General features: G+C 34.5%; 1 protein-coding gene and 1 pseudogene across 1 annotated transcript in view; both read right to left on the bottom strand.

Annotated features, from left to right (window-relative positions):
* Positions 1-18,586, bottom strand: part of NECTIN3 (nectin cell adhesion molecule 3) — a 123,967-nt gene that overhangs the window by 35,736 nt on the left and 69,645 nt on the right. The window contains exons 6-7 of the mRNA XM_039250342.1: positions 15,802-15,940; positions 12,642-12,726 (exon numbers count right to left, since the gene is read on the bottom strand). Of these exons, the coding sequence (XP_039106273.1) occupies positions 12,642-12,726; positions 15,802-15,940 (224 nt within the window). The remainder of the gene's footprint in view (positions 1-12,641; positions 12,727-15,801; positions 15,941-18,586) is intronic.
* On the bottom strand, positions 3,788-5,372 carry LOC120244043 (annotated as a pseudogene).

Below are 18,586 nucleotides of genomic sequence, written 5' to 3'. Positions count from 1 at the left end.
TGAAAAATCACATAATTAATGCACTGATGCTAGTGATGCCATTAACAATACCAAAATGCAATTAAACTCGGAATCTTTATCACTAAGAAATCCTTACTCTAGGTTTTCCAGATCAGTGCTGGTTTATATGTATATAGTAATTCTAAAATAAACTTAAGAGTATTTCTTTTCTTTTTTTTTTATATTTTTATTTATTTCTAGGAGAGAGAGAGACAGCGTGAGCAGGGGAGGGTCAGAGAGAGAGGGAGATACAGACTCTGAAACAGGCTCCAGGCTCTGAGCTGGCAGTCAGCACAGAGCCTGATGCAGGGCTCGAACCCACGAACCGCTAGATCATGTCCTAAGCGAAAGTCGGACGCTTAACCAACTAAGCCACCTAGGTGCCCCAACTTAAGAGTACTTCTACAATTTACACCAAGTCAAAATAACTGAATCACAACCTTCTTAATTATGTTATTATTAGATCCCATTTGATTCTACTAAAAATAAGTTCATGACTCTAAAATATTTTTCTTTCATGGGCCACTTATGTCCCAATTTAAAAATTTTTATCAAGCATCTGTGATAATTACTGTTTAATACAGAGATGAAGACAATATATAACAAGATAATGGCTACTTAGGTGCTATGGGCCATGAAACACTATTAGAGGAGCCAAGTCTTCCTAATTTTGATATTCCTGAGATGAGAATTGCTCATAGTATGCATGTATCCTGAAGATACTAGATACTGAAGGAACTCTAGTGACCAAGGAAAACTACTGTCTTTAAATTCAATAAATTTTCTAATTGATAATGAAGTTTGAACAGGAAAAATAAAGCAATATATCATAAAAATATTTTACCTGTCAACAGCAACTTAAAAAAATTAAGTATTACCTCCCCTATCCCATTGCAGAGAGAAAGCATCGTATCACATTGTCATTGCATAAATATTGACTTCATCAAAATTAAGAACTTTTGCTTTTCAAAAATCAGTTTAGAGAACGACAATCAAGAGCATGGTGGAAAATATTTCCAAATCACATTATCTGACAAAAGACCTGTATCCAAAATGTCTTATTCCACTCAGGCTGCTATCGCAAATTACCATGTACTAAGTGGTTTAAAGAAAATTTATTTCACACAGTTCTAGGCTGTGTGAAATTTCAGTTCTTGGTGAAGGCTCTCTTCCTAGTTTGCAGATGGCGATCTTTTATCTTCACATACCAGATAGCAGAGAAAGGTATCAGCTCTCCCCTTATTTCCTCTTATGAGGCGCGAATCCCACTATGAGGGCTCTCAGTACCTAAAACCTCTCCAAGGCCGCACCTCCAAATACCAACACACTGGGGCTTAGGGTTTCAACATATGAATTTTAGGGTGACAAAAACGTGCAGTCCCTAACACAAAATATATAAAGAACTCTCAAAATTCAACAATAAGAAAATGATCCAATTAAAAAAATGAGCAAATTTTTGAAGGAGCCTTCACCAAAGAAGCTAAATAGATGACAAATCAGCAAGTTAAAAAAAAGTTCCACATATGAGTAACTAGGGAGAAACGACAAATTAAATTAAAATCATAATGAAATACACCACATACCTATTAGAACATCTAAAATTTTAAAAGTCTGATCATAACATGGTGGTGAGGGTATAAAGCAACTCTACACTGCTTGTGGGAACACAAATGGTAAAACTGCTTAGGATGACAATCTGGCATTTTCGTAAGTTACACTGTTTAAGCTACATTTACATGACCCATCTGTTTCACACCTAGATAGATGTTACCCAAGAGAAATAAGAACATATATTGACACAAAGGCTTATACATAAATATTCATAGCCGCATTGCTTATAATAGCCAAAAAATGGAAACTATGCAAATGCTCATCAACAGGGAAATGTAAATAAAATGTAGTATGCCTGCAAGGTATACTCGTCTAAAAGGAATAAACTACTGATCAGCATAACATAAAGGACCAGAAATCAAAATCCTTATAGAGAGCCAAAGAAGTAACACCAAAGCAAAACAAGATAGAATGGAACAACCCCAAATCAAAACAAAAACAAAAAAAAAATCCAAAAAAACAAAGCACCATACTGTATGATTCTATTACATAAAATTCAAGAACATGTAAATTAATATATACAGACAGAAAGTAAATCAGTGGTGAGATCCTTAGGGAGCTGGAAAGGCAACAGGGGAATGAAGAGAGGGAAAGATTACAAAAGGGCATCATGAAACTTTTGAAAATGATGGACAAATCCATTTTCTTGACTGTGGTGATGTTTTCCCAGTATGTGTATATGTATGTATATTTGTGTATTGTGTTTGTTTATTATATATAAAATGTCTCAAACTCACACTTTAAATATATGCCATCTGTTTTATACCAATTAATAAAGTTCTTTTTAAAACAGGTAAAAGGAAGGGTGCCTGGGTGGCTCAGTTAAGCCTCCAACTTCAGCTCAGGTCATGATCTTGCAGTTCATGAGTTCAAGCCCTGCATCAGGCTCTGTGCGGACAGCTCAGAGCCTGGAGCCTGCTTCGGATTCTGTGTCTCCCTTTCTCTGCCACTCCACTGCTCACACTCTGTCTCTCTCTCAAAAATAAATAAACACTAAAAATTTTTTAAATAAATAAATAAATAAATAAATAAGGGAAAAAAGATGTCATCATAGGCTTTGTCTATTTGTCACTAAAATATAAGCTCCATAAAGGAAATAATTTTTTTCATCTTACTATCTATTCCCAGTACTGGCACATAAGAAGTACTCAAGAACTATTGGTTTGATAAATGAGTAACAGAAAAAATAAAATAGAACTATGAATCAAAACATGTAGACACCATACATTTTAATTTCATTTTAAGCACTACTAATTTTATAATAAAAGTATCAATAATTTCCAAAAGAAAAATATTCTGAGTGTTCATAAATCAAGTACTACCAGTTTTATTCTTCTACTGAGATAATTTCACTACAAGATCTCTTTAATATTTTTGTTAAGAATTACATTTTCTTTTTTAGTAACAGCAAATACATAGAACTTACTATGTGTCAGGCATATTCTAAGGTTCTATGTTCTAAGGATGTAGCATATGGTAATTTATGGTAATTTATTAATCCCTATAAAACCTTCAAAATAAGTTTATCTTTTTCTCATTTATAAGAGTGATTAGTAAGAGCTTTTAGTAAAGATATCAATCCTTTATACTTCAAATGTTGCATCTATATTTCCTTTGAATATATTATTTCAATATGATTAGTTTATGTCATTATTTCATCCAAGCTTTGTTGATCACAAAACTTTGTCCCTTCACAGACGAGAACAAGGCCCTACAATTCTTTGACTACTCGTCTCAATAACTACCACTACCTATTAACTGGAGGAAATATGCAAGATGTAAACTTTTTTGCTACTCAAGGGCAAAACAATGCTAGAAATCCTCAGTATTCATTTACTTGAAACAGTCCACTCTGTCATATAGTTTTCTCTAATTTGGATGAAAAATGTTAATTCTTCTGTCATCTTTCTCCCTTCCTTCTCCCGACTCCAAAGCCTATAGCTACTGGTAGCATCTGAATATATGTTAAAATACTGAGATCCTGGGAGAAAACCAGACAATTGATGATAATTAACAAAAGCAGCTTATCTAAAAAATATTATTGGAAAATGGCAGTGATGTATCAGAAAGATGAAGTTTTGAAAGACGTAATGAAAATGTTTAAAACTATATACAGTAGTAGTAGGTAGGCAGGTTCAAGAAAGCCTTAAGTGAAATATGGCACGATTGGTAGCAATTAAGATACCTGGAGCACATATCCAACTCTAGAACTTGCTAACAAGTAGGACTATCATGTTTTTTTTGTTTTTTGTTTTTTGTTTTTGAGGAGGAAGTCGCTTTATTGAGGGGAGAACACTGCACGTGGCTGACACATGAAGGCAGCCTGGGGGGTGCCCTACACATCAGGCTCAGAAAGGGGCATGGGGGGGTTTGCTAAGAAAGATCAACTGGACGAGGTTTCTCTGGCAGCTTCCTGACCATCTCTTTGAAGGCAAATGTGGCTACAAGTAGAGCCCCTCAGGGGTGCCTTCTTGTTTTTTATAAAGAACATTTTCTTTAGATTTTTTAAAGTCTTCATTTGTTACTTTCATCCTGCATTCTTTCAAGGCCATCAGACTGGCTTCTGTACAGATTGCCTCGATGTCAGCCCCGGAGAGGTCATCTTTAGCCATGATCAAGTCATCCAGGGTCACATCATCGGCCAGCGTCATCCTGCTTGTGTGGATCTGAAAGATGCGCTTCTTAGTCTTTTCATCGCGCAGGGGGAACTCAATTTTCCTGTCGCGGCCTGGTCTGGTAAGTGCTGGATCCAAAGTTTCTATTCGGTTTGTGGCCATGATAACTTTCATGTCACCCCTTGAATCAAATCCATCCAACTGGTTCAACAGTTCCAACATTGTTCGTTGAATTTCTCTTTTGCCACCGGAATTTGAGTCATATCTTTTTGTTCCAATGGCATCAATTTCATCAATAAACACGATGGACAGTGCATGTTCTTCCGCAACTCAAAACAATTCCCGAACGAGTTTGGGCCCATCACCTAGGTACTTCTGAATAAGTTCAGAGCCAACCACTCTTAGGAAAGTGGCTGAGGTGTGGTTTGCTACTGCTTTGGCTAATAAGGTTTTACTGTGCCACGTGGTCCATAGAGAATGACCCCCTTTGGGGGCTTTAAACCCATCTCTTCATAATATTCCGGATGAGTGAGAGGAAGCTCCATAGATTCCTTAATTTCCTGGATCTGGTTGTCCAAACCCCCAATATCAGCATAGGTTTCCTGGGGGGCCTTTTCTACCTTCATCACTGTGACCAAGGGATCCGTGTCATCCATGAGCACCCCTATGACGGCATGTACCTTGTGGCTGAGCAGGACTGAACAGCCTGGTTCCAGCAGGTCCTTGTCTACAAAGGAAAGAATGCTGACTTAGTGTTCTGAGCCCACAGATGTAGACACGATGGCATGACTGTCATCAATGATCTCTTCCAACGTTCCTACCGACATTGGGGTCCCCCTCAGATCATCCACCTTTGATCTTTCCTCCTCTTGCTTTTCTTCTAAAGCCTTCATTTGTTCCTGATTTCTAATGAATTCTTCCTCCATGAGAAGGTAGTCTTTAATTCTCTCTAACTTCAGTAATTTTAAATGGCACTGAGTATGAGGTGTCACCAGTGGCAGCTTGCTGGCAGCATCTGGTCCCTTTGTTTTCTTCTTCTTTTTCCCCACTCTATTTGGTACAGGAGGTTCGTATTTCTTTTTCTTGTCCTTGTCATCCTTCTTGCCACCTCCAGGGCCATGACCACCACTCTGACTTTGACCCATCTTGCTTTGGCTGCTCGAACAGCCGCTACCCGAAAAAAGGACTATCATGTTTCTAAAACCACATAGTTTGATAACATTTGCTCTAGTTGTAACAACTTTTCATTTCTATCTTATTTTATAAGTCAATGGAAATATAAGATTCATCTTCCTAAACTTTCTGTACCACAAATTTGGATATCAAGAAGCAGTGTACATGCTATTCATGCTGGAATTAAAATAAAAAAGTTTCATATTTACTTATAAAATGTTTAAATGGTCATAATTTTGTTCAATAAACAAGCACATGAAAGAGTGAGAGCTTGCAGGAAAAATGACTTTTTTGACACTTGAAAAGATAAAACTTAATAATGAGATTGCAAAATTATAATTTTATATACACACACATATTTTTTTTACCTATCAGATTACCAATAATCAAGTGAAATACATATGCTGTTGGTAAGGATGTGGGGAAATAACTACTTTTAAGCATTACTGACTGGAGTGTAAGATGGTATAATATTTATAAAGGATAATTTGACAGTATCTGTCAAAAGCATAAACATATTTACTATTTGATAATAGCAAGACCAAGTCTAAAAAATTTATACCGAAGATTATACCTGCATTAATACAAAATATCATATATATAAAGCTATTCATTGCAGCATTATTGGTTCATTAAAATATTTTGACATTACAAACTATGTAATATATGCAAATTAGAATCTTCTATAGACATAAAAAAGAATGAGAATGCTCTGCATCCCAATAAAAAAGATCTCCAGCATATCTTAGGAAGAATGGCAAAATATTTTTTTTTTTTTTTAATTTATTTCTAGGAGAGAGAGAGAGACAGCGTGAGCAGGGGAGGGTCAGAGAGAGAGGGAGTCACAGACTCTGAAATTGGCTCCAGGCTCTGAGCTGGCAGTCAGCACAGAGCCCGACGCGGGGCTCGAACCCACGAACCGCGAGATCATGACCCAAGCGAAAGTCGGACGCTTAACCGACTAAGCCACCCAGGCGCCCCAAGAATGGCAAAATATTTAACAGTACATACAGGTAGCTATCTTTTATACATGAAAAAATAAAATGTGTGCATGTATGTTTCCCTGTCTATGCTTAAGCAAATCTGAAGTCAAACAAGAAATGTATAAAAGTGATTTTTGCAGGAGGTGTCGAGTAAACAGGAATGGATATGGGAGGAAGACTTTAGAAAACGCCCTTTTATATTGTTTTATATGCATAATATACTCAAAAAATATATAGAAACACTCTTCCTAACAACACTCAGCCATGAGCATTTACAAAAATTTACTAAAGGATGTGATATATCATAGTGAATTACTGGGGGGAAAATCTTAATATCCCAAGACAGTAAATTCTGCTGAAGTATTACTATAACCGGTTTGACTGATTAGTTAGTAATTCAGGTGTCAAAAGATCCCTATTTTCTTAAGGTAAAAGGTCACTGACGGGAGAAAAAGCACTGCAGAAAAATTAGAAACTACAGAAAAATATAAAATAAAACAATATTCATGGAGAAGTCTAATACATAATCATTGCTGGTATTTTAGAATACTGCTGTAAAGTCTCTTGTTCTTCTGCTTTCTTTCATATATGCTATATTCATAGCATATGATAGCACTGATATTAGATATGCTGACATTAAATATACAGGAACATAGTTATGTCTCTAGGATAGGGATATTCTAGAATTTGTAACACAAATATGATCACAGACTGAGAAGAATATAAAGAGGGATTTGATTCTTTCATTTATTCATTCAAAAATATTTTGTTTGGTAACTACAACATGCCAAGCAAGGTGTTGTGCACTGGGACTATAGTACTAAGCAAGAGAGACATGATCTCTGCTTTCACACTGCTTAAGGTCTACAGCAGAGGTTCTCAAATTTGGGGCCTCATGATCCCTCGTATACTTTAAAATTTTGAGAACCCAAAGTACAAAGCTAACTATATTTATCATATTAAACATTAAAACTACGATATTTTATAATTTTTTTAGTATTTATGTTTGAGAGAGAAAAGAGCACAAGAGCAAGCAGGGGAGGGGCAGAGAAAGAGGGAGACGCAGGTTCCAAGCTTCAAGCTGTCAGCGCAGAGCCCGATGAGGGGCTCAAACTCATGAACCACGAGATCATGACCTGAGCCAAAGTCAGACACTTAACCGACTGCCACCCAGGTGCCCCAAACTATGACATTTTTAAAATATTTAATTCATTTAAGCAGAATAATAATATGATACAAATAGCATCTTTTACATGAGAAAATAAGCATGTTTTCTAAACAAAGATAACCAAGAAGAGTGGCATTTGATTATTTTTTACATCTTGCAAATCTTTTTCATATCTCAAAATAAGAAAGCTTGATTTTCATATCTGCTACAGCATTTAATCTGTTGCAATACGTTGTTTGGTTGAAATGGATGAAGAAAAAATGGCCTCACACAGATATACTGCTAGAAAAGGGAGAGATACTTCATTACTTCTTTCAGATAACTGAGAAAATTCTCTGATACTATACCAAAACTCAGCAACTGGAAGTTTCTTAAGGCTAGTTGATAGTTGCTATCTGAAACTTTTCATACTCTTATATGAAAATCTATACATTTGCCTTATACTTTGCGTATTTGATGTATGCATGATTATACAGCACACACTGGTCATATGGAAATTATTAGTTCACTGAGTTATAAAGATATTCCAAACATTGGTACTTTTCATTATTCAGTATAAAAAACATTCATTAATTTCCCCACTAATGTCAAACCCAGGGCTGCAGATACAAATTTTTTAAAAATTATAATTTTTACTTGGAACTTCAATTTTTTCATTGGCAACAAATACTGTAAGTTGTTTGCCTTGAGCGACAGGTTCAGTTCATTGATTTGTGAGGAAATATCTGCAAAATTACTCAAGGCTAAATGACTATAGTTTGTTAGTCATTCTTTTAGGTCCAAATGGTGCTCCTCAATAAAGGCAGCTAAGTTCAGCTTGGAATTCGTCATACAAGTACTTATGCATGCATCTCATTTAATCACACAGAATATCAATACACATATACACATATTTATATGTATATATAAAATAAATTTCTTAAATCATGAAAACTGATCTGTCTATTCCAACATCTGAAATACTGTTTATAAAACATTTTCAAGGTTGCTAAAATTAAAAATTTACCAAAGTAATCTGACAGATGGTTAGAATGTGGCAATCAAGGGGGAAAAACATCGCATGATATTTCAAGAGATTATAAAGCTTTCAATAATATGTCAGCATTGTGAAAATAGAGCCACATTCCCTATAATATTGCTGCTAGACTGAAATCCTGTTATAATCCTCAGTAAAATCAAGTTACAGTATCTATTTCACAGAATCTACTAGACCTGACTTTCCAAGAATAAATGTTATTTTAGGCTGAACCACAGAGCATTCTAAAAGACTTACATTGACATCAGTGCACCTGGGTGGCTCAGTCAGTTAAGCGTCCGACTTTGGCTCAGGTCATGATCTCATGGTTTGTGGGTTCGAGCCCTGTGTCAGGCTCTGTGCTGACAGCCAGCTCAGAGCCTGGAGCCTGTTTCAGATTCTGTATCTCCTTCTCTCTCTGACCCTCCCCTGTTCACGCTGTCTCTCTCTCTCTCTCTCTCAGAAATAAACAAAGCATTAAAAAAAAAGTTTAAAGATTTACATCTAGATTTTTTTCCATGTCAGAAATCAAACTGTATTCATTTATATATTTTTTTTCCTGAAAATGAATGCTTGATCATTTTAGTTGGTTTGGGATATATTTTTTTCACATCAGAGTATACAACTCTCCCAACACAAGGCTAAAATACAGCATTATTCTTAGAATGCTAAGTGTTGTCCAAAATATTAATACAAAGAAATTTTGTATCCGTGTTCAGTATTTCATGCCGGATTTGAAGTTGAATGAGTTAAAGAAACCCTCTATAACTATAAACAACCCTGTGCACTCTGAAAAATATTGGCCTATAATAGAGTGGGAAAGCAATTTCTAGAACACTATGTATTCTAGGATCACATTTGTGTTTAAAAAAAAACAACAAAACCAATTGTAGATGTAAATATGAATGGCATGCCCATGAAAATAAATTCATGGAAAAACAGTCTGGGAGAATATTTAAATTCATAACAATGGTAATAGGTGGAGAAGGAAATTATATATTTGATGATGGGATAATGAAAATGGCCTTTCATAGCTGACTATAAATTTCTGTAGTATCTGATTTTTTTTGTTGTTCCAAGAATATACTTATGGATTACCTATACAATGTTAATAAAACATAATAAAAAGGTAAAATATATTTTAAAGTCATTAATTAATATTTTTTCCTAAATGAAGACTCAACTTTTATAGGATTATGACCTAATTAATACATGACAAGCTGGTGGTATTTCTTAATTATTCTTTGTCTCAGGTAAGATATTCCTTTTTATTTCCTTCATACCTATGCATGCCTCCATGCATCTTCTCTGCAGTAATGGTTCCCACCCAAGGACACTGACTGCCTCTTCCCAATATCAGGCCTCATTCTCCTAACATACACTGAAAGGAAAACTTCTCCAGGACGAGTATTGGTACTCTAACCACAAAAGCAACGGTCACACAAGGTGTACAAATGTGGGTGGTGTGGAGGTGCCTCTTTCCGTGATTTCCCAAAGGTAGAACACTGATGGGTAGAAGAAATGAGAGTCTCTTCTTTAAAGCCATGGAGGCATTTGGGAGCATGGCCTAGGTGACTAGGTCACTAAGGACTGTTTGGGAAGGCTGAGGGCTAATGACTTCAAGCAGGAATTACCTCATCACTTTAAAGCAGACAAGTTATCCAGGGAAGTGGAACATTACAAAAGTATTTAGTATTATAACATGCCATCACAGCATGGAACTAATCATATAGTAACTACATACTTAAAGATTTCTTGGTAACCAGGACAGAGTTCTGTGTATTTTACATTTTGATATCACAGCATTAATTAAAACACAAACAGCCACATAATTAACATATGACATTATAATGCATGAATCATAACAAATTATCTTGACGGATAATGATTTTAGCCCAAATTATTCTTTTTTCTTTAAGATTATTATTATTATTTTTTTTTTTTTTTTTTTTTTGAGAGAGAGCAAGTGCATGAGTGGGGTAAGGACACAGAGAGAGGCAGAGTGAATCTTTTAAGCAGGCTCCATACTTAGAGCAGAGCTCAACCCAGGGCTCAGTCTCACGACTGTGAGATCATGACCTGAGCCCAAATCAAGAGTTAGGCACTTAACCAACTGAGCCACCCAGGAGCCCCAGCCTAAATTATTCTTCAAAGCTTTATAGATTTGGGAATTATTTCATCTCCAACTCAAGTTGTGACTCTCTTAAGCAAAATGACAGCAACTAGTTAACCCTCTGTAGAATCAGTTTTATAGCTAAAGGATGGAAACAGTTCTGCTTAATTTCACAGGATGAGGAAAAAGTCACAATGTTACTACATGGTCCCAAAGTTCAATGCTTGTTATGCATTGCAGGTACTTTCCCATCAATTTTCTTTCTAAACTTTATACTACTTTTCGACTGTAAACTCTTCATTTCCACCTATGTATATGCTTTTGAGTATGCAATTTACTACAGATCAAATTATTCCAATCACAAAGTGAGTAATTTCAACACATGCTTCATAACTTCTACCTCCAAAAGCCAGGAAGCATTCCCTAATTCCAAAGGCACTAAAAACTATAGTTTCTAGCACTGTCAACTCAAATCATCCAAGAAAAATCTTACTTTTTTATTTTGAAACAACTACATAGACAGAAATCATATTTTTTAAACTACAACCCAGGACGCATGATGATCTGATCTAAACCAAATATTTTTTCCAATTTATGACCTTTTGTAAATGTTTAATTTGAAGATGTTAAATAATAACAACTTACATAATCAATTGGTTTTACAGACAAGAATTAAATTATATGTAGTCAGGGCTGTCCTAGAAAATTACTAACAGTGTTCTTAAAAAATTCCCAAAACTTAATCTAGAAATCCTCTGGTTAATTACTAGGTTTGTGGAGGGAAGAAGACAGCTATCTTTCTGTAGCATTTGGCAACCGCTCTAGCTAAATATTTTGTTGACATTGCATACTACCTGTCAAGTTCATTTATTTGCCAAAAGAGATGTGAAACTACACTCTACATGAAAACAGAAGGTCTGAAAAGATAGCATGTCTTCACCCGTAAGACCACAAACTTGTGTAGACAACAAACCTGGTGCCCATTGGCGATGAGTGCACATGCCAGGGAGCACTCCCTGCCCTGTGCTCAGGCAGCAGACTGAACACGCGGGCAACTGAGACACAGAAGATGAGACCATCTTAGTGTATGAGCTGAAATGAGCACGGAAACTGAGAACATCTTAACAGATACATTTCGTTGGAATTGTCCCACCAAATTAAATTACTTAAGTGGTGGGCAAAATAATTTGTTTTATTCCAGCTGACGATACAAAACATATTTTAGGGGGAAAATATTATACAATATTCCCATAGCTAATAAAATCCCAATATAGAATGAGAGCTCCAATAGGTTACTTGGGTGTTATACAAAAAAACAAGACCAAAACAACACTAAGAATAAAAGTATTCAAATATCCCAATGGTTTCAACTTTCCCAAGGAGAGCATATTGATCTAGGTATAGAACATGAGATAGAAGCATTTAATTGATACTTTCACATAAATTATTGTAAACTGATTTCAAAAGACAATTTTAAATTATCATAAAGGTAATATGGGGCCCAATATTCATACCCATAATTTTAAACTGGAATATAAACCTTTGGTTGGGAAATAAAGAAATCCTAAAATTTAGATTCTGAGTATACCAAAACCAAAAATGAGATACATACTCCAAGGATTAAAAGCTCTTCATCATACCCTAGCAAAGACATTCAATTTTTTTTATCCTATACAAAAATGGGTACTTTACAATGAATATGTATTCATATTCTAATAAACTATTAACAATAAGTCTTTGGGTGTAAGCTGTTAGTAAAAGTCTGTACTAATACAGTGTTGATTTGTCGTATCTACACTTGCTATCCCATCTTTTCTTACCAGTTTGTAGACAAGATTTGATCCTTTAAATGTTTCAGAGAAATATTATGTATTACTGTGCTACATTTAATGCATAATGACTAAATAATATCAAATAATATACATTGCTTAGTATTTTTTTATGTGTAATCAGGAACACATACCTGATACAGAAGGTCTTTTTGAGGCAAAGGGGGAGATCGATCTTCATACACAGGAGGTGGTTTATGTGTGGGTGGAAGGTCGATCCTGCATTAAAAATATTAAAAAATGTGATTGCAACATTTAGCAAAAAAAAAGGGGCGGCGGACAACCAAGGTTCCCCTAATTTTTGAGGATATTTTTCTCATGCTAATATTTATATTGGTGTATATGCTTAATTCAGTTCTTATATTTCCATTAGCCTATCCTATAGGGGTGAAAAGCCTGGTTTTAAAGGTTCCAATGTTTAAAACTAATCCAATTGATTCATTTAAGAAGCAACTCAAATGGAAGCATTTTTTGAAAGTTATTACTAAACAAGTAACCTAATACATGACCAACTGACTTAAGTATTTTTTCCATCTTACTATACCTACCATCATTTTAAACATAGTCAAACATGCAATGGAAGATAAAGTGTCATAAAAGTAATTTTAAAAATTGTATCTTAAAATGGTAATGAAAAAATTTATACATTTTAAAATACTTTAAAAATTATTTTTGGGGGCGCTTGCATGGCTCAGTTGGTTAAGTGTCTGACTTTGGCTCAGATCATGATCTCACAGTTCGTGGATTTGAGCCCCGCATAGGACTCTGTGCTGACAGCTAGCTCAGAGCCTGGAGTTTGCTTCAGATTCTGTCTCTCTCTGACTCTCCTCTGCTCATGCTGTCTCTCTCTCTCTCTAAAAAATAAATTTAAAAATTTTTTAAATAATTTTTAATTAATTTTTAAAAATCTTTAAAATGTTTTTCATTTATTTCTCTAGCTGTCAGCACAGACCCCGAAGTAGGGCTCGAACCCACAAACCGTGAGATCACGACCTGAGCTGAAGTCAGATGCTTAACTAACTGAGCCACCCAGGCACCCCCCAAAATTAATTTTTTTTTAATATCTGTTTGTTTGTTTTGGAGAGAAAGAGAGAGTAAGGGAGGGGCAGAGAGAGAATCCCAAGCAGGCTCCATACTGTCAGTGCCAAGCCTGATGTAGGGATTAAACCCACAAACTGTAAGATCACAACCACAGCCAAAATCAAGAGTTAGTGACTTAACTGACTGAGCCACCAAGATTCCCCATCAAAACTAATTTTCAAAAGCCATGGTCACTCTTAGAATAATCATCTTGTAAATTAGGATTTTGAATCTAAAGACCATTATAAATCTTGTCACCTGAAATAAACAAAGTGGCCATTACATCCTTAGGGAATATAGCTTTGCCAAAATAACCCATTTTTAAAAACCTGTATTTTCATGTATTTAAACACTGTTGTTATATAATACAAATAGAATTAAATATATCTTGTAGCTCTCTGCATTTTAAGAAATAATTTTTATATATTCCCATGCTTTTAAAATTCACAGATAACTAATTTATAGTAATCATGAATATTAAATCACACAAAAATGTTACCTATAGTAAAAAATAAAAAGAATGAAATCTATAGAGACCAAAGTAATTACAATTTCTCTGTGGTCTAACAGCTTCTCAATGTGGACATGAAATAATATTTTAAATGAATAGAATTCAAACAAATAAAAATTATGTTTTTGAAATTATAAAAAAGCCTGAGATAACTTGGGAATGAAAATAAAGTTAACCAAATGCTAGGTACTCTTGAAATATTAAAGAACTATAAAAATTATTAGAATTATAAATATTATAAGCATGAACATTAAAGAACTAGTGTTACAGGTGTTGTACTGAAAATGTATTTTCCAGTCCTTTAAAAGTAATTACTTCTTTTCGTGTAATGCAAATCACAGCAAAGTCATAGCTCCAAGGAACCATCAATCATTTGGGTGAGAAAACAGAGGCTCATGGAGGTGATGTGACTTGTCCATGATCATACCACTACTTTGATCCTGACAGAGTTGAGACTAACCCTCAGGTTCTTTAATCCAAGAAGATCTACGCTATAACTGTGCCAGATCAGAAAGGCACAGACACACACAAAGCATTTATGAAGACAGAAGAAATACATTCTTTGAGTGACAGACTTATTTCCTAATATAAAAACATGAATAACTATATAAGAAATACTGACATTTGTATAAAACTTCATAGCTCATAAACAGCATCATTGTATTCTACTCATCACAACTATGGAAGGTAAGTAGGAAAAATATAAAAATATTATTCACATTCCATAGATGAAGCAACAAAGCTGTTGACAGAATTAAGTGAATTGGGACATTTGCCTTTTGATTCTACAGCAAAGTGTAATTTCTGGTTTACAATTCTATCTCGATAATTGGCCCAAAACATTACTTTCTCTTAAGTGAACAAGTTGCACATTTTGTAATTCACCAAAACCAAAATTATTTAAGGAAAAAAGCTTTAAAGCTCAATGTATTTACATGGCAATGAGAAAGAATGAAATCTGGCCATGTATAGCAACATGGATGGAACTCGAGGGTGTTATGCTGAGCGAAATAAGTCAGACAGAGAAGGACAGATACCATGTTTGCATGTATAGGAGGATTAGGAGGAACTTAACGGAGGACCATGAGGGAGAAGAAGGGGAAAAATAGTTGGGGAGAGGGACGGAGGCAAAACATGAGAGACTCTTAAATGCTGAGAACAAACTGAGGGTTGATGGGGGTGGGGAAGAGAGGAAGGGGAGGTGATGGGCATGGAATAGGGCACTTGTTGGGGTGAGCACTAGGTGTTATATGGAAACCAACTTGACAATAAACTATTTAAGAAAAAATAAATGAAAATAAAGCTCAATGTATTTGAGTAACTCTTGGCGGCTGAAAGCTAAGATTTATCCATACATAAGACTGGCATACACAATCTGGAGATACAATTAAACTCCTAAGATTTTTTTTGAATCTCTCTTTCAAGCACAGTTCTTCAAAGACCTGCATTTTTATTCAGAAGACAAGACAAAATAAAGTATCATTATGTTATCATTTGGAATGATGTCTAATATATTTGTCTCCAACAGCCCTTTGAGCCTATATACTAAAATACTACATTCTGATGAAACCATGATCATCTCACAAAGATCTAACAGTATCTTTGTTTTCATCCCTCAGACATTTTACATATGAGTAGCCATAAAGATAGATACAAAGACTGACTCATACCGAATGTTGAACACAAGCAAAAAAGTTACCTACACTTTGTCCAGATAGGATGGTCTCTTCTTTCGGGGAGTCAGCAGCACAGTCACAAAGATAGCAATGATGAAGAGGGCGAGGACGGCTCCAATTACAGCGCCAGCTACAGCTATGGAGGAGGTCTGCTTAAATGGAACATCTGTAAAGTAACAAAAATCAGGCTTTTCAAACAATTTTAAAGAGTTCTTGAATTTGCATACCCTAATTTCTATAATGTGCAAAAACTGATTGAAATTTGTTTGCTTAGAGGACCTCAAATTTGATTCAGTACTTTTTGTAGGATTATGCTAATGCCCTTCTTCCTTGTAAGATGTCACCTTAGCACTCCAGCTTTCCTTTTTGTCAAGTTATGAAAACAATATCCCCAGTCAGATAGCAATGAGTGAATCTATTTTCTATGGGCAAAGAATGTCTGGAGAAGAAAAGATAAGAGAAAAGGATAAAACCTATTTTAAGTTTTTACTCTAAAAGATAAAACAATTTTTCATTATTCTTTGAGTTAACCAACAATATATACATTTACCATTTTTTATTCTAATAAAATAGAAAAGAAATTCTACTAAAGAAACTAAAACCTTCAAGAAGGGGCAAATCAAAGACACAAAAGTATCCCAGATCTAATAAATACAGTAAAAAAAATGACACTGTAGAAGTTTTTAAAGAGATATTATAAAAATAGCACTTGTTGCAATAATTTCCCTTAATTCATGAATATTTAATACAAAATACACTCAAGATAGTGTCTCTACTACAGAGTGAAATGGAAATTCTTCCTTATCCCCTGGGTATAAACACACTATACAATTTATAAATACCAATTTCTCTTTCCCAGCCTGCACCATAAATTTTATTAAAAAGAATTTTAAAAACATAGTTTTTCATACAATTTCATACATCATTTCATACAGTTCTGAAAAATTAAGTCACTATTTTATGAACATCCAAATAAGGGAATTTCCTAAAACTATTGTTAACTATTTTGACAATTTCAGTGACATTAATTTTGAGTAACTACAAAGTGCCTTCAATAAACACAATTCTGTCCTATCTTTCTAACCAGAAAAGATGTTTGGGATAATCTTTTATAAATGACAATATTGAAGTTCTAAAGTTAAATATTCTCCTGGACGTCATTCCATCAACTAGCCGTAGAAAACAAAAGTGAAATACAGCTAGCTCGGGCAGGCTAGAAGCCCTCATTATGCCCCTGTTGGGAGAAAATGTTTTTATGCAATATCTAGACTCTCCTTTTGGATCCCCTACTTGGAAATGAAGAACTCGTAGCTTTCACTTAAATAGGCATTCACATAAACTTCTAAATAATTGCAAATTACCACTGGGACCAGACATGGCAAGTTTAGAAGAAATTAAAGCAGCATCAGTTTCGAATATGTTTCACAGACTTACCATCATAGTATTTCCATATAAATACATATTTAGAAGTATTTTCCAACTTATATCTGTTAAAATGTGAGCTGCACGGTGATTTAGATTGCCAAAAAAATTTTTTCCTTTCTTCTCAATTACAAAATTTTTTTAATGAGTCATTTTAAAAATAGTAAAATATAGAATTATTTTAAACAATATAACCAGTTTAGTCATTCAGGACCTTACTCTCATTTGCTAATACACCCAGTTTATCTTCCTATTGTTGGTCATTTCTCTAATACCTAATATCTCCATTTGAATATGTGCTACATGAGAAAAAGTTTGAAATCCAAGCCAGTCAAATATTTCTCTGCTCTTGTCAATGTTTAAAGATTTGAAATGACCTAGGAGTAATTACTACTGTACACTATCACTTTTCCAACCATATAAATTATAGCTTTTGTATTCAGTCTTTAATAGGTCAACTGAAACCTATTAAGGTTACATACCCAAGGTTATGTGACCAAGTTCATATACATTTTCAGTGGCAAAAATAAAAAATCCTAAAGTGTCAAATATGCTATCTACTCCACACTACTTTTCTAAAGGTTTTCCTTTAAAGGAAATCTTTCTTTTGCTAAGGGATAAAAAACAGCCCTATCATTTTTGCCCAAGTGTACTGAATTCAAATTGAGTGTTCTCATCTTGATGGTAAGGACAAAGTTAATACCATATTTAGAGCAATACTTTTTAATACTTCTGAAATTATTTTTTAAAAACTCAGGTTACTCTTTGAATATAAGATTTTCAATGTACAGATCATTATACATTCTTCATCAAACCTCACATCTCCAGGAAAACCTTTCATTTAATCTTAATAAAGATATTAAATTTGGTAGTGCTTGGTAATAAGACATAATAACCACAGACTTTTCATATCCTAAAGTAATTTCCAACTCTGTACTATTTTTAATATCCTTAGGCAATTCTCAAGTCCAAATAGACACTATTTTCTGAACATTTAAATTATGGTCTTTTTATCCACTTCTGTCTCTTTAGTCTTATAATTCCTAGCTCAGGGACTCTAACCGAGAGTTGACTTTGTGTAGACTATAACTCTTCCTTCTATCTTAAATTGAGCATCTTTATTTCACCCAGTTCCATTCAATCTTTATTCATATTTTTCCTTTCTTTTTTGTACACCTCTCTTCTTAGTATCAAAACAGACTAGCAAGTACTAAAAAGAGCAAATCAAAGAAAAACTAGGTATGAATCCATTTACCAAGTGGATATTCTATAGAAGTAAAGTGATTATGTTAAATACATAAATGAGATAGATTTCAGATTTCCTTTTCTGATTCTTCTACTAATCGAGAAAAAAAGAAAGAAGAATATATTTAGGGTATTAGCAGGTGAT

Source organism: Hyaena hyaena, unplaced genomic scaffold (genome assembly GCF_003009895.1).
Source record: "Hyaena hyaena isolate Hyena2069 unplaced genomic scaffold, ASM300989v1 scaffold_366, whole genome shotgun sequence".
NCBI lineage: Eukaryota > Metazoa > Chordata > Mammalia > Carnivora > Hyaenidae > Hyaena > Hyaena hyaena.
This window is presented reverse-complemented; position numbering and strand designations above follow the sequence as displayed.